Source organism: Hydractinia symbiolongicarpus, chromosome 11, assembly GCF_029227915.1.
Source record: "Hydractinia symbiolongicarpus strain clone_291-10 chromosome 11, HSymV2.1, whole genome shotgun sequence".
NCBI classification, from domain to species: Eukaryota; Metazoa; Cnidaria; class Hydrozoa; order Anthoathecata; family Hydractiniidae; genus Hydractinia; species Hydractinia symbiolongicarpus.
This window is the reverse complement of record NC_079885.1, coordinates 16932005-16953973: the sequence shown is the minus strand read 5'-3', so window position 1 is coordinate 16953973 and position 21969 is coordinate 16932005. Positions and strand designations below refer to the sequence as shown.

General features: G+C 34.2%; 1 protein-coding gene across 3 annotated transcripts in view; it reads right to left on the bottom strand.

Moving 5' to 3' along the window:
- Positions 1-11743: 11743 nt before the first annotated feature.
- The window catches only part of LOC130614738 (uncharacterized), a 47134-nt gene continuing 36908 nt past the window's right edge, over positions 11744-21969 (bottom strand). For all 3 annotated transcript variants that reach the window (XM_057436180.1, XM_057436182.1, XM_057436181.1), the window contains exon 13: positions 11744-12072. In XM_057436180.1, coding sequence (XP_057292163.1) covers positions 12005-12072 — 68 coding nt within the window. In that variant the 3' untranslated portion in view covers positions 11744-12004. The remainder of the gene's footprint in view (positions 12073-21969) is intronic.

Sequence of the window (21969 nt, the reverse complement as noted above, 5' to 3'; positions counted from 1 at the left end):
CGATTATCTCTTGGTTGAAAGAAACCTTTTTTTGTTTCACAACATTAAAACTTGTTAACATATACCGGAACAAAGTTTCGGCAAATATGAATCACGCCGTCTTCGCTAAGGATTAATCTGTTATGCTTTAGAATATAGAAGAAGTTTTTTGTGAAACAATTGTTAATATATATTGAACGATTGTCTTGATGAAATCTAGTGGTGTTTGGGTATTTCACATACTAAAAGCTACTTTCTAAAAATATGCTCATGCACTACGAAAGTCAAAACAATTAGCATCCGTGGCATCACAGAATGTTTCACAAGAAGATTGCTACTTCTTTATAAATTGCTTTTTGTTAATATAGGAAGCTTTTTATATGATTACTTCAAAAATAATATGATAAAGCTTGTGGCCATCCTTTTTAATATATTACATAGGGAATGATATTTTGAGACATTCACTTTCCGGTGTATTAGAAATTATAAATACAAACAAAAGAATATGCGAACCATTAGGCGAACTTGTTGAAGAAGCAATGATAAATTTTCACACGAATGTAAATAATCTTAATTCCTTCGCTGAACAGGAAAATGACGATATTTTTGATGAGATGAGCAATATAAATTACCATAGCAAAATGAAACCGAAAACGTCAGAGTTATTGGGAACAATTTTTCATCGGTTAGTAAGTCTGGAATTTCTGATGACGAATTTCATGAAAAAATCGAACATTAAACGAAACTCAAAGGCAAGTTTTTGAAGTCGTAAATGATTAGGTTAGAAGGTACACAAAAAGCTTGGCATGTAACGCACACCATAAAATTGAGCCAATTCACATCTTTCTAACAGGAAGTACAGGTTGTGAAAAGTCACACTTGATAAAAACAATTTCTGGCATGCTAAATAAAGCACTTTCTTATCGTGCAGGGAACTTAGAAAAAGATAAGATTCTTATTCTGGCGCCAACTAGTGTTGCTGCTATCAATGTAGAGGGAAATACAATACATTCAGCTTTAGGTATGCCAGTTGATAGAAGTTTTACTAAAAATATTTCTATTCTAAGTTGAGCGATAAAAAGAGATGCATGCTGCGAAATAAGCTTTCAGAGCTAAGCATTATCGTAATAGACGAAATATCAATGGTTTTAAACAAGCTGCTGTTGCACAATACCAACGGCTACCTGAAATATTTGGATGCGCAGATGACATTCCATTTGCAGGAATATCTGTTATAGCATGTGGGGACCAACTTCCACCAATTCAAGCAAGACCAATTTATGCAGACTACAAAGATGTACTGTTAAATCTTTCACATTGCTGGAAATATTTTAAGATTGCTGAACTAACAGAAGTTATGAGGTAGCGTGGTGATCAACGTTTGATTGAATTATTAAACAATATCAGAGTGGGAAACTTAGAAACGCAACACGAAGATTTACTTTATAAAATCTAAATTTTTTTTTTTAAAATGACCCAAACTGCCCCAAAGATGCGATTCATATCTTTGCTGAAAACTAACCTGCCTCTGAACACAACAAAAAGATGCTAAAAAGTATAGCATCGGATGAAATAAATATCATGGCCATTGACAAAATTCCAGAAAATATTCCTGTGTCAATGGTGCAAAAACTCCATAGCCGCACTCAAATAGAGACAGGTGGACTAGCTCAACAGGCGCGGATTTAAACTAGGTCAACCCTGTCACGCGACCTAGTAAGAAAATTCCGAGGATCGAAATCGAATTCTGTCGAATTTACCCGGAATCTAAATATTGAAATTCCGCCTTGTTTTGGCTACTTTTCTTCGTTATTGACTATCTCATAACGCGAATTAGATCAACCTATGTTGGACCTGAACTGTAATAGCCAGTCTTGGCTCTAGGTTATACCGTGAGGCTTTCACCGTTGACCAGAATCAACCTATGTGAGCCTGACCTATTTTTAGTCAGAAAATCTTGAACAACCCTGTCAAAATAGTTTCTGTATGTTTTGGTATAAATATCAGTACGGCACGGAAGATTCTTTCCTTTCTCAACATGGCTTGCAAGAGCTTGAGAAAGCGTGTGAAGTTAGTTTTCGAAAACGAAAATGTTGATGAATTAAAAAGGTTAAATGTAATTCCGCTTTGCCATCTACTGACGTGTTGCAAAAACAACTTTTGGTTTTATCCGAATAAATTGTCATGCAGAATACTGCCTTCCTGCGTATGTGAAATCAAAGAAGTATAGTTGTGCAATTACGTTGAAGTGAGTTGTTAATGTTTATCTTTGTTGTTTCTATAATAGCTATGCGTTTTTCTTGCTCTGACCACTAACTATGTCGTAGTAGCTTTGTTGATGTAGCTAGCCAGGGGGCTAAATACTATGTTTTTAAATTCATGTATTTTTTCAGGTGAGAATTTTTTTTTATATAAGTGGGTAAAGTGTGCTGGCTAGCTAGCTATCCCAATTTTGGGTGCTGATTTGGATCTCTTTTTGATTGGTGCTGACTTTCACTAACTATCAAGCTAGCTAGCTACACAAAATAATGCTCTGATTAGTGTGCCTTTTTCGCCAGCAACAAAAAACTGTTGTCCTGCGAAATTTTCCATGAGGGGTTGTACACTCAACTCCTGTTCTTTTCGGAAAAGGAGGGCTAAAATAACTTTCAAATGACACTTTGTGATGATACTTTAAATTTACAATTATTTTCTTCAAAATGAAAAACTGCAACTAATCAGACTTTCCAAAAAGAAATTCAAATTCGACAATTTGGATAATAAACGATAATATTTGTTAATTCAATATTAATTGATTTCAACAAAATGCGTATATATCGTCCACAGGTTTCAAAGTCATGTATCACCTGCTTAATATTTTACTTAGTTAACAAAGATATCAAAAGCCAGCTTGATTAAGTTTATGCACATATATTTATATCTATATTATAATACCCGTATACGTCTGTCTGTTTGTCTGTCTGTCTGTCATGCAAAATGGTAGCTTAGCTGCTCAATAGCGAGAAGCACGCAATGCGGTATAAAAAGGACGGGCGAACCACGGGCTAACGACTAGTATATATATAATATACCTTGTGCATCACATGGCATTGATTTGTATCTTCTTGATAAATTCCCTCATCAAATCAAAGAGGCAAAGAGAGGTTAAGGAGACAATAATTGAACAACCTAGTGTTTATTATTGTAAAATTGTATTCATGTTTCTCAGTTTGTACTTTATTTTTTAGATCAGCTGTTATCAAACCATGCACAATCAACATTTTCAAAAAATCTTCAACAATAGTAAATTTTAAAGGCCTAAAAACTGAAATATTCAAATGTTAATACGTATTTATTTCTGAATTAATTGAATAATAATTCATTGGAATTGAACTTGTTCAGAAGTTATATTTAAAACGTCATGTTCATGTTGTAAACCGAGTTGAATTTTAAACCAAGTTGACCAAAAGTCAAGTTGGTTCAAACCAAGCAGTCTTGCGCGTGTTATAGTAAACCAAGTTAACTATTTCGAGTTATTATTTATTTTTTACACTAAGTTGTACTTGGTAAAGCTCCCGATCTATTAAAGTCTGGATAATAAGGTAAAAGACTAAATTGGATTCATAATAGGGTTAAGTGTTTAATGAGACATTTAAAGGTAAAAAGAGGTATTTTTCAAGCTAAAATATATGTACAAGGATTTTACATTTCAAGTACAAAAAGAGTGTGTTGTGGCTGAAATTCTTTCAACAAACTCTTCCAATTTGGCGTAATTGGACCGTTCTTCAAGCAATCGTAAAACTTTACTTTGCCGTCTGCAAATTACTTAACGTTTGCGTCTGCAATGACTTCGAACATGGCGGACGTTTTTCCGCTAACGGTTAATTGGAAATGTGAAACAAAGCAGTAAATGTGAAGTTTTTGTTCGTGACTTAACGTATTAAGCAGATTAACTTTGCCGCGAAATTACTGGTACTGGCCACTTTAAATCGACCGCTAGTGAATAACGAATCGAATCGAAATTCAAACGCAAATGGCAGTTCCTCGCAACCAATTCAATTGGCAACATCTTCTACATCATTCAGATGCAACTCCTGTAATACGAGAACTTTTACCATATATAAAGGTTTGAATATTCATCTTAGAACATGTTTACGAAAAACAAATGAAGCGACAATTACAAACTCTTCAAGCCAACCAGCTGCCGAACGAATTATTCCAACAACTGTAGTAAATTAAAAATTTTATTGGAAGAGTATTCCGGGATCAAAATTTACACATGATTTAGACTATACATATGAAAGAATAGTTTATTGGAAAAAGGATTTGTTTTTACTACCTTCTGGTGCGGCTGGAAAATCGTTTATTCGAGAAATGACACGTCTTATAAATCTTTGGATCGACGATTCGCCGATGAAACCTATTTCGTTAAAAGCACTTCATGTAATGCCTTCACAGTTGTTACAAAAACCCAGCAAGAAGTCAAAATCAAAAGACCATACAAAAGCTTTAGAACGGCGCTTGACACTATGGGAGAATGGCGAATTGTTAGAACTTTTTGATGAAGCTGTCGCTATTCAGGAAAGACTTCAACCACCAATTCCGCAAAGTGATATTTCATCTATTTCGAAAAAGTTTCGATTGTTCATGCAGAAGGGAAATATCAACAGTGCTTTGCGATTATTAACTGACAACATGACGCAAGGTAACCTTCCACTTAACGACGAGACATTATTATTATTGGAACAAAAACATCCAGATAAGGGGAATCTTACCGAAGATACGTTAATAGATCAACCGTCACAGCGAATTCATGATATTGTTTTTGATATCATTGATGAAGACATGGTATTGAAAGCTGCCACGTATACCAAAGGTGGTTCTGGTCCGTCAGGTTTGGATGCTGACGGATGGAGACGTATACTTTGCTCGTCCACATTTGGTACAACCAATACTGATCTACGTAAAGCCATAGCCGAGTTAACGAAGAAGCTGTGTATTAAATCTATTCCAGAATCGGATAGATCTCCGCTTGAAGCTTTTGTTGCTTGCCGCTTAATACCGTTAAACAAAAATCCTGGTTTACGACCAATTGGTGTTGGTGAGGTGCTTCGTAGAATAGTTGGGAAGATTGTGATAAACATATCTAAAAATGACGTAATTAAAGCAGCAGGTTCGTTACAAGTTTGTGCTGGTCACATTGCTAGTGTTGAAGCAGCCGTCCATGCGATGCATAACATTTTCGACAACGATGATACTGAGGCTGTTCTTCTAATCGATGCTGAGAATGCCTTTAACTCAATTAATAGAAAGGTAATGCTGCATGACATTTCGAAGTTATGCCCAATGATTGCTACGTTCATCAACAACTGTTATGCTGTACCTGCACGTTTATTCGTGATAGGCGGAAAGGAGATTCTTTCGAGGGAAGGCACCACACAGGGCGATCCGACGTCGATGCTATTGGAATCATACGTATGCTATTGGAATCGTATGCTATTGGAATCATACCATTGTTGAAAGCACTTTTCAACAATACACGTTCGAATGACCACACCCTTAAAGAGGTTGCATACGCTGATGATTTTACTGTTGCTGGAAAACTTTACGAAATTAAAGAATTTTGGTCGAAAATCATTGACATCGGTCCGAACGAAATACGGCTACTTCCCGAAAGCGACTAAATCCCATCTAATTGTGAAATTATGTATCTACTTAGTGCTGAGCAAATCTTTGAAGATTCAAATATTTTGGTAACATCGACTGGTCAACGTCATCTCGGTGCAGTCATTGGTAGTCAGTCTTACAAGATTGAATATGTTAATAGCAAAGTTGCAAGCTTAGTTGAACAGCTAAAATTTCTATCAAAGATTGCTGAACTAGAACCTCAATCATCTTATTGTGCGTTTGTAACCGGTTTTAAAGCTAAATTGACATTTCTTCTCTGGACCGTTCCTGAGATAAAAAAAATTACTTCAACCGATAGAGACAGTCGTCAGAAACGAATTCATACCTGCGATAACTGGTGGTCATCTATGCTCCGAAAACGAAAGGCTTTTGCTATCACTTCCCACACGACTTGGTGGATTGAATCTCACTATTTTTCCTGACGACGCACAAGTACAATTTAACAATTCGAGAATGATCACAAAATGTCTTGTCGACTCTATCAAAAAGCAAGACATTGACGGTATCTACGATGTTAGAAAAACAAAAACAGCTAAAGCACAAGTTAGAACTTTAAAATTGGATATCCAGAAAGAGAATCTGGTCCTATGTAGAAATAACATGACGGTGAAGCAAGTTAAGGTAAACGACATTAACCAACAAAAAGGAGTCTCCAATTGGCTCAATGTATTGCCAATAACTGAGCAAGGTTTTTATCTCAACAAGCAAGAGTTTTGGGATGCTATGCATCTACGCTACAATTGGAGCATTCCCAACTTACCCAGCAGTTCGTGGAGCTCGGTTTGACGTTGAACACAGCATGAAGTGTAAGATGGGTGGCTTTGTTACGAGACGTCACAACGACATTCGTGACCTCACATCAAAGTTACTCAAGGATGTTTGTCATGACGTACAGTTAGAACCGAATTTGCTACCGCTGACTGGAGAACGTTTCGATTTAAGGAGTGTAAAAACCGGTAATGATTGTAGACCGGACATTCGTGCTCGTGATTTTTGGATAAACGGCCAACAGGCATTTTTTGACGTAAGGGTTTTTGACCCCACTGCCTCGAGGTGCAACAACCAAACTTTACAGCAATCTTTCATTTCAAACGAGAACGAGAAGAAAAGAAATTACAATCGTAGAATTTTGAGTGTTGATAATGGCAGTTTTTACGCCGCTTATATTTTCAATTCACGGAAGCATGGGTCGCGAATGCATCACTTTTTACAGTCGGCTTTCGGAAATGATAGCGGATAAGAAGAATATACCCATTTCAACTGCAGTCACACATATACGCACAAAACTTGTTTTGCTCTGTTGAGATCTGGTTTAATATGTTTAAGAGGTTCGAGAAGTTTATATAAAAAGTTCGATGTAGGAGATGATATTGTGGTTGATCATGAAATTTCAAAGTTGAACTGTTAAATCGTTAGTTAGGAATATGTTGTGTTAAATCGTAAGTTAGTCCCTCGTAGTCATATAATGTTCTAGTTATTGTTGTAAAATTGAATTGAAAAAATTTGAATTGAAATAAAAAAAAGTTCTTTGCCGTCTATGTTCAACAATGAAGTGTAGTGAGCTACGCTTCCTCTATGGTGTAGCGTAGTGCCCATCCATGTATACCTGAAATTCGAAATAAATAACTATATATAGCATCCTTATACCTGAAATAGTTAACGACTTGTGTAAAACAAATATGGAGAGTCGATTAAATTTTGCAAACTTGTCAAATTTACTATCAATTTTAGTTAACTTTCTCCCTCCGGATGGATGATTTCTCGCGGAATGTTCTTTTCTCCTGTCCCATCAAAGCTTTCCACAGATATCGGCAAAATAAGTGGGAAACATCTAAATTTTTTTGGATCATAGGATCTTTTTCCATTTTATTGTTCTGCGTCCTGTTTTTAATCCAAGTACAATGTAATTACTCTTACCTGTGCTCTATCTAAAACGTATACACAATTTACTTCGCTTGGGAAGTTCGCTAAAGTAAACCGATTTCGATTTATTCTTTTCTTCATAACTGGACTGATTGCATATATCCACCTCCCTCACGACATGATAATAAATATCTTTTTACTTCCGCTAAATCAGTACGACTAATAAATTTTGTATTTGTTTTCACTTTAGCTAACCATTCTTCAAAAAACAAGACCCCCAGCTGTATATTCAAATTTTCTTAATACGCCAGTCATGTTGACACCAAATATCGACATATTAGATAAACTTATTAATAGACAAATTGGGACTGTTCATCGTATAAAAACCGATGGATTAGGAAAAGTAACAAAAATATATTTGAGAATGGAAGACAAAAGTACAGGAGTTAAAGCTATGAGAACAGATCCATATGCTATACAAGAAAATGTTATTCCAATAAGCAGGATAGAAAAAGAAATCAAATTTAATAAACAGAATCTAACTTCACCTGCTATGAAACGAATGCAATTCCCACTAATGCTGTCATGGGCCTTTACTGTTCTCAAGGTTCAAGGAAAAACGTTTGATAAAATTGTTGTTTGTTTTGATTTAATAAAATTGATTTAACAAATCTATTTTCCAGATCAGCTATTAAATCAGACAGACGAACAACCGAGCAATACAATTATATGCGAGAACACTCAAAATTGACATCAAAAGATACTGGCGTAATTAGTGAAAAATCTATAATAGTAACTTTGCTTAATACAAGATCCTACAAAAAACATAAAAATGATATTAAGTCCGATCGCGTTCTCATGGAAAGTGATTTATTATGCCTAACAAAAACTCAGATACCATTTAATTCATACTGCGATACAAAACTATATTACTTTACTTTAATTCCAAACAACAATGTGGTTAGATTTTCTAGTCTTTTAATTGGCCATAATGAATCTATAGAATTGTTTGATACTGTGAAAATTCAAGGTGCAATATTTTTTAAAATAACGAAGAAAACGTTTCAAAAGAATGTTGTTAGTTTTCTATCGTAAAAATTCTCTTAATCGAGATGAGTCATTATACCTTATCCAACATTTTTTGGGAAACGAAATCGTTGATGTTATACTCGGAGATTTTAATGTATATGCATTTAGTGACGAAAACTACTTCCTTGATTTTCTCACTGAATATAAACAAATTGTAACCTTTTCAACTCATATATCTGGTTCACTTATTGACCACATATATGTCCATGAGAATGTCCTCAACACCTTTGAAGTCGATACGCTCGTCAAAAATGTATATTTCAGTGATCATGATGCAGTCAGGCTTAAACTTTCTCTAACATGTTGTTTACGAAATCTTCTAGAAGGGCTACTTCAAATCAATTTCGTCCTCAGAACGAAAGATATTTACGCTTGGTTGTTTTCTTTTTGTTTTAAACTTGTTAAACTTTGGTTGCAGATAACATGCATCGCGTTTTTGTTCTCTGAGGATAGTCTATGCTGATGGCGAAAATATTCAAGCCATCGGGCTTCTTGTTAAATCTTTAATTTCGCTAAATTCAGTTATCGCAAAAGAACTTGTCAACTTCCCGAAAAGTGGTTCTTGCTTAAATTAAATCCCTTAAAGTAACTGCAGTGGTACCTTGGAAGCGATCTCTTATTTGCCGCGTTTTTTCCTAGCGCCCAGGGGTTAAAAGGATGACATGGAAGGACGCGGACGTTCTGCTAATCATTTAATTTGAGATTAATTGGTTGAATGTATTTTTAAAAGAAAGAATATATAAAAACTGAAATCGTTACACTATGTCCGAATAATCTCGGTTAGTATTACTGTTAATGCTGTAAATAATATCGAAATAATTTGATTGCATATTCCGTTAAATAGCCAAATAAGTGTTTGCATGGTTAAATAAGTCGTTGAATATCAAAATAATGTCGTTGAATAGCCAAATAGTTCGTTGCATTCCCAATATGGAATCGTTGAATTTTGCTGCAAATAAACAACCATATTTTGTATGTACTTTACGTGTAAATCTTTAAAAGAATGGTTAGTTGTTCTGCGTTTGGATGTACCAATTGATCAGAGAAGTGTAAAGAATTCAGTTTTCACAGAATCCTGTCTTTGAAAAAGAAAGAACTCAGACAAAAATGGCTTAACAAAATACGTCGTGCAGGTGATCTACCAAGCGATCAAAGTTTTTTTGTTAGTATATTTGTTCGTAGCATTTCACAGATAGCTCTTTTAAAAGAGAACCCAGATAATAAAGTTCCATAAAATATTGCCACTTCGTAAAAATGCCTTTTTTAGCTAGTCAACGCGGTCGAAGTTTCTCTTTTTTTCTCATTTCATTATTTGTACTTTATCCACACAACACAACCGAATAACGTTTTGTACATTTTTATATTAAATAAAAGAACATTATACCAATTTCAAATACAAACACCGACACCGACATTTTCATCACGCTGGATTCGACTCATTGTTATTGCTCATTTCACTGGATAAAAAAATTCTGTACTATTTTCTCGCGTATAAACGGAAAGCTGATGTCTTGCTTTCTTGATATAAAGTTAAAGAACAAGATCTTTATCTTTTAGCTGTTTTTATTGAAGCATGGACCTTAGGTAAGATAAAGAAAGAAGCTGTTGTTGCTGAAATGTTTCAAGAAAAATAAAGCGAAATAAAAAAATAATTTTAAAACCAACAATTTTATGACTTAAAAGGACGCATGTTTTAAAGTGTTGCTGTGTTACAATACGTAATATTTCTTTCTGCTTGCAAAGTTCCTTATAGCTAGCCAGAATTTAGAGACTTTATGCAGGGGAAATGTTTCTTTCTTCTTTCAGCGAAACAAACGAACAAGGAAACAAGCTAAGAATTTGTGTGTCGTATAATTTATTGTGTTTTATCTACACAATGTTGTATTAACATGTAAAATTCTAACTTTATGTGGCGAAATTATGAAAAATATAAAGTTTATGTTTTTTTATTGCATGTACCTTGCTTCCAAAGAACGAATTACTCCTAAATCCATCGACTGAAGGGCGGAGGTTGTGTTGGAAGGAAGGAAAAAAAGATCAATTGCTGCAAGTTCATCTTGTCTTATAACTCTCTTACCCATTGTTCAACAAGTGTGGAATCCATCCGGCTTTACTTTTGACTCCGATAACGACAAGGTAATTGTTTTACATTTCTAAAACACCTTTATTTTTGTGATTTGGAGATAACTAACATTAGGAGCTTTACGCCCTTGATTTTAGCTGCAGGCAGTCCATTTACTCTGACTTTACCGTGTTTACCTCCAGAACATTTTTCATCTTTTAAATTGAGAGTTTTGTTCGATAATCCATTGCAGAACAAACTAAACTCATCCGCGTTGTAAATATTATTGTGAAAATAATGGAAATGAAATCATTTGAGACGAGTACAGGAATATTTGAACACTGAAGGAAAATTATGTTTTGCACGCACATGTAAAACTAACGAAAAAAAAGGTTGAATATGCTATTTCAGCTCACAGAGAGAAAAATGCCAATATGGCATTTTGCCAATATCGTGTATATCAGGAGACGAAAAAGGCCTGGAAGTTCCATGTTTATTAATTCTTGAGGGACAGAATACATACATGTTTTAAATGTATGATGAGCAAGCCATGTCCGTCAATGCCAGTTTCTTTGCACTAAACCTTTGTTTAGTGCAAAGCCTTTGAAAACCTTTGTTTTCAAAACGGAGGCGGATACAGGAATGTTCCGAGGCCTTGCATTTACTAGCCATTTTAAGCAAGCCTCATCAACATGTTCGTATGCTCTAAATCGATGTAAAAACAGTCTGTTTGGCTATACCATTTTTAAAAGCAACACAGCGATGAGTTTTCCTTTCTCTATCTCTTTGATTACCTCATACATTTTTGTGCTTGGTGTCGATTTCCTTATTGGCCTAGTAGAGACATGGTCACTTCGCACACGTAGAAAAAAGAGAGAATGTTTAAAGAAGTTAAAAGTTTGTCCTACAATCAATTCGATGTCTTCTCCTTCGAGAAGAATTATGAAGTCATTGCAGTGGATGTCCTACTGAGGCCGAGTTTATTCTCCAAGGAACCGAAAAAAGTAATACTTAGCGGGCGTCCTACTTATTCGGGGTCCGACTTAACGAGCGTATACTTTTTACGGTTTGATTTAAGACAAGTTGTGGTTTTAAAACTTTTATTCTATTTACACATATAAAATACAACAAAGTTTTTTTCTTTTTGTTTTATAAGATTTGTTGTCCTGGATAATGAGTTCTGGGTTTCACTCAATAGTTGGCAAATCTTGGTTGCGCGTTTCCTTAACAAGCTATGATTATCATAGAAAATACGGTGACTAGATCATGTTTGTTTAAAGTACCAATCAATCATGAACTCTTTTACATCGAGAGCACCAAATCCTCCCGACACAGATATACTTTTCACAGCTTCATAGCTGTCGCTCTACCACGGCCTCGCCCACGACTTCTAGGGCTAGCTGTAGCCACACCTGAAAAAAGCAGGTTATATTTGATATGTTTAGCAGCAACGAAATCTACAGATGAAATCCAAAAGGTCCTGTAGGAAAGGTTGTCAAAAATTATAAAAGGCTTTATTATACCATGCATCACATTTGACACTTTCCTATAAATTTCAAAGTTTACATTGACGTTTGTCATCTTATAAATTCTCTTTCTAATACTTTTGTGAAACATACTATATTATGAACTGGCTTTCGTTTTTTGTTGATTTTTTGTTTTGTATTTATATATTAACCTTCATGCACATACGAATATCATATGTTATTTCAGGAGAAGAGCCATTTTGTACAATTATGGAGCTGAAATATAACCGTATATAATAATACGCCAGTTCCGTGTGTCTGTGACAGGCAAAGTTGATATCGTTATTTTCCTTTGATGTTGCCGTAAAAATCTTTGATGTTACCGAAAAAAAATGTCTATTTTGTTAGCGGGTTTACTTTGTTTACGTCACGCGATGAAAATGACTCAATTTGATTTGCTGAAACAAATTTAACGGCTAACTTTCCAAAAATGGTGTCCCTCGACACCGAAAAAAACACAAAAGAAAGGTCCCTTCGTCTTGAAAAAAGTGCAAAAAGTGATTCAGTGATGTATGCTAGAGTTTCAAGTGGATTGGAATTCAGAAAAAGTAAGAACTTTGATATATTTAGACGTTCCGATTTTATGTCGCTGAAACTGCGTGTTACTTTTTTATGTAGTACACTTAAAATTGTCCAGCAAAATCGCATTCTCAAAAAAAATCCATTAAAGCTCCAAATTCTTAAAGTTTTTACCGCGTTTTTTTAAAAATAAAAAAGCTAGCCATATTTGTTTACAATTTTTTTGCATGATTAATGTGTCCCCTGGAGCGTAACTAACGTATTTGAACTAAAATTCAAAATGCTAAATAAAGCTGTTAGCTGGCTAACAAACTAATTTGCTGGACAAACAGAAAACTTTGGTTTGTTTTACATTACTATTGTTTCTCGTTATAATGTCTTTTACTAAGCATGAATAGCTAGCTATAGACCCAGTTAAGTCTCCCCAGTTTAAGTATATTTAACTGGGTGTCTTAGCTACTGTTATCTGATAGCTAATGTTAGCTTTAAGGCTCCCATCCCAAGCTTAGCTAGCTCTAACCTATTTCTTCTTTTTTGAACACGAATTATGATGAAACAAGCTAGCTACAAAATCTTTCTTTTAGGATGGTGTGACTCATTGTTATGCCCATAGAGTATATGTAATATGCCAGGTTTTTTACAGGGTTTTTCTATATTTGATTGGAAATTTACGTGTGTTTATGATGACTTTGGGTTAAAAAAAATTATGAGAGGATGGTATGATTAAGTCAGTTTATAATTGTTTGTGTTGCAAAATGCTGTTTTTTAAAATTTTGTGTAAATTTTTGTGGAAATAAACCACATGCAATATATACTGAAAGAACAAATTTTTGTAGAATCAGACTTCACTGTAAGCTGTTGTATAAGCTGATGTCTTTATATTTCGTAATATAAACTATTGTTGGGGAGAACATTGTTGGTGGAAGAAAATTCCATGGTTTCACGTTTTTGTTTTTCTTGAGAATTTTACAAAATTTTGTAGGGATAAATGTTTGCTGATGATAAAAAAATTACTTATTGTTTTGACTGAAACTGTTTTTGTTTTTTATATTTTGTAATCTAAACGGGTGGACTGTATGCACTGAAATCACGGATTTTTTTAAATTTTGATGTGGTTCATAACCTTTTTGTGGAAGATTAATGGGTAATAGGAATATACGACATGCTGAATTAACTTATTTTTGTTGAACAACCGATCTGTTTTACATTTTGTGTAAACGTTTGTTTATGAACCGTATATATACAATGTTTGTTGATTCAAGTTTATTCTTTGCTTATTGATTTTTTAACATTTAGGTTTAAAATTGTTGGTAAAGGGCAGTATGGATCATTATACTAAAAAAGAAATTTTTTGTGTTCTTAACTGGTTGATTTTTACATTTTTTGTAACTTTGCGGGAGAGGATGGTATGCAACCGAAGTGACTGATTTTTCTAGATTTAAATTTGATGTTTTCCAAACTATGGCTTTTTCATATTTTTGTATAAGCTTTTAAGGGAAAGACAATATTTAAAATGTGTAAAGAACTTATTTTTGTTGATTTGTGCTAACTCTTTGCAGGCCTCCTTTTTGACATTTCAGAATAAAATACTGAGGATTTTCAACATAATCACTTATAAGATGTACATATTTGAGATGCGTTATTTCTAACATTGTTATTATCCGTGTTGTGACTGTCGGTGTTGTAACTGCCAGTGTCCTTACTGTCGGCTTTGTGAGTATTGGTGCTGTGAGTGTTGATGTTGTGAGTGTCGTTGTTGTAACTTTTTATCAACTAGATTTTGCACCTTGCATGCTGTTCTTTTTTATTTTGTGTAAGATTTGTGTGGAGGATTTAATGCTATTTGATATTTGGTGTAAGATTTTAAGAACATTTTTTTTGTATATGCACTGCTGACGTCAGCAAAACATCTAAAGCAACCTATTTTTTCATTGGGCTTTTGCCTAAGTGGATTTTTCCACGGGCCTGTCACTTTTGCTAAACCTTAATTTTTTATTCTGCCTTTTGTGTGCTTTTTCAAATTGATTTCAAATTTTTGTTTTAAAAAAGTCATGGTTAATTTATTTTATTGTTCTCATAAAAAATTTTGAGTAATGATGTAAACTTTATTACACAAAAGTCACAGGTAATTAATTTTTTATTTCTCCCTTAACCCTATTCGGTCCGGGGTTTTTCGAACATACTATGACCGGGGGGGGGGGGGCGGATTCCGCCCCCCCTCAATAACTTTTCATAGGATTGTTCAAATTGAATCAAACTTGGCACACTTATAGTACGTCATAAAAGGAACAAAATGGCGCCAATAAACTTTTGCTTGCGTCAGCACATTTTCTGTGACGTCATCAGAAGCTTGAAAATTGTCAAAAATGCCACTATCTGCTAAAAATATAATTACTTTCGTTCTAGAGCGAATTTTTACATTCTGTTTGAAGTTTCTGAAAGCTAAATAAAAGTTATTTAACATACCTTCCGGTTTTTACATGGATCGGATAAAAAATTGCCAAAAATTGCCCGAAAATCCGCTTTTCCAATTTTCGGGTGAAATCCGACAAAATCGGGAAATCGGATTAGTCACGTGTTCAAATTATTCAGAATGATTCTTCTTGATGAAATGAAGTTGTGTTGCAAGTTTCAAGTTCTAAGGATAATCCTAACAGGAGTTATTATATTTTCCCCATTATAAGGACTTCATAGAGATTTTTAGGGGTAGTTTCGAGTAATGGCCAATATCAAAGCCTCTGAAAGGTATGGGACCTAAAAAATTAGCATGCAGGTGTCTAATAGATAAATGTTGAAACTCAGTAAGTATCATAGCCATATAACAAAGCAATCAGGAGTTATTAAAAAAAAACCGTCAGGGGGGGCGGAATCCGCCCCCCCCCCGGACCGAATAGGGTTAATATTGGTTTTATCTATTCCCGCTTGAATGGAATTAACAACAAAACTTTTTGATGAAAAGAGCAATGAATTTCGCTGTTTGGCTAAAACAAATCACGTGATAGAAAAAAGTGATTTCATTAGTTAGGAATTTTATTCCATGTGAATTTAAATTTACCGTAACGGGAGCTTTGCTATAAATTGTTATACGAGTAAAGTCATAGGCAATTAACGTTATTATTATAGTTGTCAATTTCGTTCAAAAGTTTTAATTGTTTGCGTCTTTCAAATGAAACTGACAACAAATGATTTTGTGATAGGAAACATAGAATAAATTTTAAATGTTTTTAACCTTTTATATCTCCACAGGATTTCTTTTAAAACGTTTCTTTTTCAGCCGTCTTAATAAAATTATCGACAAACCTTTTTGTTATAAGAAGCATAATAAATTTAAGTGGATTATTCCACGGGTTTAAATAACTAGTCTATATAATAATACGCCAGTTCCGTGTCTCTGTGACAGGCAAAGTGGATGTCTTCATTTTCCTTTGATGTTGCCGAAAAATGCATGTCTAATATGGTAAATATTCAGACGTTACGGCGCGACGAAAATAACACTACTTTAACGTCAATATCCTATATTAAATTAATGAAGCCATTACAGTGCACTTAAAACTTTGAGGCTAAATAACTTGGAAACCAGTTGGTGACGTCAATGATTTTTCACCGCGTGGGTAACTAGGGACCACCTGGGACCAATTTGGGTAAGTTTCCCAAACCTAGGTCCCCAAATCTGTTTCGGACTGGACGGGTTGATGACGTCATCAAAAAATCTTCAAACTCTAATATCTCTGCAAACGTTTATCAAAAGTTCACGATCCTATACATTTTCTTGATCAACATTTCAAGATGTATAGGATGAAGGTCACAGGTATACAAATTTCTGAAAAAATTGTTCGGGGTTTTGACGACAATTGCTGACGTCAGCAAAATTTCTAAACCCTTATATCTCATTACCGCTCATCAAAAGTACATGATCATATACATTTTCTTGATCAGCAGTTTAAGCTCTACACAATAGACGCAATGAATAAACTGAATTTCGTCAATTTGTTTTTGTATATGCACTGCTGACATCAGCAAAAAGTCTAAAATAACCAATTTTTACATTGTCCTCCTGCAAAAGTGGATTTTTCCACGAGATTTATCGACTAGTCTATATAATAATACGCCAGTTCCGTGTGTCTGTAACAGGCAAAGTGGATATGTTCATTTTCCTTTGATCTTACCGAAATTTTCTCTGAAGTAACCGAAAAATGCATGTCTAATATGTTAAATTTTCTGCCGTTACGGCGCGACTTCAATAACACCACCTCAACGTCAATATCCTATATTAAACTAATGAAGCCGTTACAGTGCACTTAAAACTTTGAGGCCAAATAACTTGGAAACGAGGTCGTGACCTTGGACCAATTTGGGTAAGTTTCCCAAACCTGGGTCTCCGAATCCGTTTCGGAATGGACGGGTTGTTGACGTCATCAAAAAACCTTCAAACTCTAATATCTCGCAACCGTTTGTCAACAGTACATGATCCGATACATTTCCTTGATCAGCGTTTCAAGATCTATACGAGGAAGGCAACAGGTATATGAACTTCTAAAAAAAAATTTTTGTGTTTTCACGGGCCATTGCTGACGTCAACACAATTTTTAAACCCTTATATCTCCTTTTGCGTTCCTCAAAAACATCCCATCCCATGCATTTTCTTGATCAGCAATTTAAGCTCCACAGAATAGGGGCAACGTGAAAACAAGGTTTTAAATTATTATTTTTTTGTAGATGGGTTGCTGACGTAATCAAAATTCAAAAGACGCTTCTGTTTCATTTTTATCCTGTCTCAGTGGATTTTCCACGGGCTTTACTGACTAGTCTTATATATTAAATCCCTTGCGTGAGTAAAACTGTGAGTCCACGACACAGAAATCACGGGTCACTTTCTTATGACGTGGCTGTACGCTAAAATTTGACTAAAATAATTAGGGATGTACTTCATAGACATCGCACATAAGGTGTAAATATATAACCCGCTGCTAATAACGATATAAATATATATACCCTTATGCCAAAAATCTATATGAGCATATATATATACATATAGGTATCGTTACATATGAAACGGTATTAGATATTCAGAAAGCATACGGACTGTTAAATGAAGTTCCTAGCATAAAACGGAAATATTGTTTACGAAAAAGATGGCTGTTATTTTTTAGTATTCTCCACTCTTTCATTCAAAATAAATCTTTAAAAAAACATTTGAAGAAGAGCATGGTTTTGCAAATTAATCATAGCAAGGTTCTGTAAGGTTTTTTCATGTTTTATTTTTAGTTTTGATGATATTATTGGCGCCAGACATGTTTTATAGCTAGCATCATAAAAGCCAACCACCACCAGCTAACTAGCTAGCTAGGAAAATATTTTCTTAAATCACTTATTTTACAGAATAGGGGCAACGTGAAAACAAGGTTTTAAATTATTATTTTTTTGTAGATGGGTTGCTGACGTAATCAAAATTCAAAAGACGCTTCTGTTTCATTTTTATCCTGTCTCAGTGGATTTTCCACGGGCTTTACTGACTAGTCTTATATATTAAATCCCTTGCGTGAGTAAAACTGTAAGTCCACGACACAGAAATCACGGGTCACTTTCTTATGACGTGGCTGTACGCTAAAATTTGACTAAAATAATTAGGGATGTACTTCATAGACATCGCACATAAGGTGTAAATATATAACCCGCTGCTAATAACGATATAAATATATATACCCTTATGCCAAAAATCTATATGAGCATATATATATACATATAGGTATCGTTACATATGAAACGGTATTAGATATTCAGAAAGCATACGGACTGTTAAATGAAGTTCCTAGCATAAAACGGAAATTTTGTTTACGAAAAAGATGGCTGTTATTTTTTAGTATTCTTCACTCTTTCATTCAAAATAAATCTTTAAAAAAACATTTGAAGAAGAGCATGGTTTTGCAAATTAATCATAGCAAGGTTCTGTAAGGTTTTTTCATGTTTTATTTTTAGTTTTGATGATATTATTGGCGCCAGACATGTTTTATAGCTAGCATCATAAAAGCCAACCACCACCAGCTAACTAGCTAGCTAGGAAAATATTTTCTTAAATCACTTATTTTATAAAGAATATACTCTGAAAAATAGGTCAGAAGTTTAGAATGTCCTAAAAATATGTCTAAGCTTGATAGTTTGTTTTACATATGAACATTTGTACGACGCACAAAATTAAAAGTTTACTTTTTTTATTGTATATCAAACGAACTGAACTTTCTTATGTCCAAGCAATAAGCCGTTACAGGTAGTAGAATTTCTATTAGCTAGCTATAGTAACTTATAGCATGCTTTATTTTATTAAGGCATTATATATTTTGAGGCCATAATCATGCTAAGAACATATTGAGAATAATTAGGATAGCATTTGTCAAAAAAGTTAAGAACATCGAGGCTGAAACTAAAACACACTATTCTTATAAAAACAGCGTGTGAAGAATATACATAAACTGTAAAAAGTAACTTTTCCGTTGTTACTGTTTTCAACAGTGTAATACAGTGTTGATGTCGTTATAAAAAACCTGGACTTAAAACATTTAAATCATTGTTTACATCTGTTACGTTACGATTCTTAAATTCGAAAACGCTACATTGTTATCTTTGATTTTATGCGTGATTTTCTTGATTAAAAGTTTTGGTCTGTAAGGCAAACTGTACTTTTAATACTTTGGATTGAAATATTTCCGTAGATATACAATGTACCAAATGATTCAAGTTTTTATATTTCTCTTTTATGAGTTTCCAACTATCAAGTTCTTATATTTTGAGTATAGCTTTGGAAGGTTTACCGTATGCAATAGACTGAATAGCTGATTTTGTATGACGTGTTACAAACTGTACAGTGTGGAAATTTTGTAATAACTTTTTTTGTATAACTTGGCAAAATATGTCGGTTTTTAAATGTCTGATATACTTTTTTCCCTGGTTGGCAAGGCAAGTATAATTTTAAGCAGATTTCGCTTTCTAAGTAACGGTTGTTAGACGCCTTTGATTTTGTTATTTTGCATTTTTCTTTTTTTTTTGTTGCACCTGCTTATATTTTCAACGGTTTGGCTTCAACGAGTATAAATATAAAGCCACGCAGACTGTGAGCAACCTCGATCCCAGGGCTTTTTCTTTCTTTTTCCGTGCCGTTATAAAAAAGAGACGAAGGGCCGAGGTTGGGTTGTGAGTTTTAAAAAATCAAATTACCATGCTCTATGTTTTTGTTTGGTATCCATTACACGCATTTCATGTCGACATTTAGTGAGATGTATTTTGAAATGCTTTGGTAAACTTCTTTCCGAATAATTTTCGCATTGTCAGAGGGTCAGAGCAAGTATTTTAGTAGATTTAGATTTTAAATTTCTCATATATACTGCAGTTGTTGGACACCTTCAATTTTTTGGTCATTTATATAATCATGCAGATTGTAAAATTCGCACTGCTGTCTTCTTTGCTTTTTGAGGGTATATCTGTTCTATAAATTAAATGAGGAATACAATGGATTCTTCCACGGGAATTCGGCTAGTCTATATATTAATACGCCTTGTGTGTGTGTGTGTGTGTGCGTGTGTGTGCACAGGGAGGCCAAGGACAAAAAATTACCTGTAACTTTCTTACGGCTCATGCATTGCCCCCCTAAAGCGTGGCGTTACGTTAAAAGCTTACCATAATAGTTATGGTAAATATAGACTGTTACTTCATAGAAATCACATAAGTTATAATTATATAAGCGTCACAATGTACGATATAAATATATATACCATATGACAAAATACCTATACAGGAATACATATAGAGGTATATGCTACATATGAAATAACGGGCTTAGATATTCTCAGACTACACGGATTGTTAATGAAGTTCCCAGCATAAAGAAACGGAAATTGTGTTCACAAAAAAGATGGCTGTTCTTTTTGAGTATTTTCTACTCTTTCCTTCAAAATAATTTTTTAGGAAAACATTTGAAGAAGAGCATAGTTATATAAATTAGTCATAGCAAGGTTACTGTAAGGTTTGTTTATGTTTTTCTCGATATTATTGATGCGAGACAGGTTTCTTAGCTAGCACCATAAAGCCAGCCACCAACAACAACTAGCTAGCTAGGAAGTACAATTGCTATCTAATTTATATATATGTAGCCATTTTTTTTATACTAAGTCTCCAGTTTATATTTAACTAACCAGCTATTACCTGCTGTTACCTTTAAACTAAAGCTCCCCAGTACCTGGCTAACCTGTGACTAAAATTACATCGGTTGCATGCAATATGACAAAAGGATTCTTATTTAACAGGTGGGAAGTCTGGTAGCTTAAGTGTAGTGATTTTTGGTGTTCTAGATGTTCTGACTCAAATGTTTTTTTATGACATTACGTGTTATTTAAGAAAAGTTAAAACTTTTTAACACCGAAAATCCTGTGTTTTTTTTTAACTCTTACTTTACAGAGGTTTTTAGCATTATGGTAAAAATTTACGTAGCTTTTTCACATTTCCTGATTTTGTTGCAGCATTTACATGGGTTTTTAATCATTTATTTATTTTCTGACGAACGAAAATTTAAGATTTATTTTATTTATTAAAATAAACATTTTTTATTCATTGTCTACGCAGTTGTGCATTGCCTCTCCAATTTCTGTGTCTTATATGTATATACATATGTGACGTACGGAGCGTGGTTTCTATACAGAGTAATACTCCGTATAGCTGCTATACGGAGTTTGGTTTAGCTATACGGAGTCTGCCAACGAATGTTCTCAAAGTGAAATATTGCAATATATGACTTTTTTAAAACTACTTCCGAAAAAAATAAAAAATAATCACCATGAAGATCAAATTAAAAAGACAAACACATCTTTGTCCTATTTTTTTATCCATCGTAAACATACGAAGTATATTGTAGCTATACGAAGCGTGTGAACATTAGTTTTTGATTGCAGCAAACGGATTATGGCAACAGATTGTGAGATACTGAGAGCATGTTATGTAGAGTTTGCTATGCAGAGTATGCAAAATGTGGTATAAGGTGTATGCCATACGGAGTGTGATATGCTTCATATACGAAGTATACTATACGAAGTGTGACATGCTTCATATACGAAGTATACTATACGAAGTGTGACATGCTTAGTATACGGAGTGTGTCAGACTTAGTATACGGAGTGTCACATGGTCAGAGTACGGAGTAGTGTCACATGGTCAGAGTACGGAGTAGTGTGACATGCTTAGTATGCAGAGTGTGAGCATTGATTGTAAAATTAGTTTTAT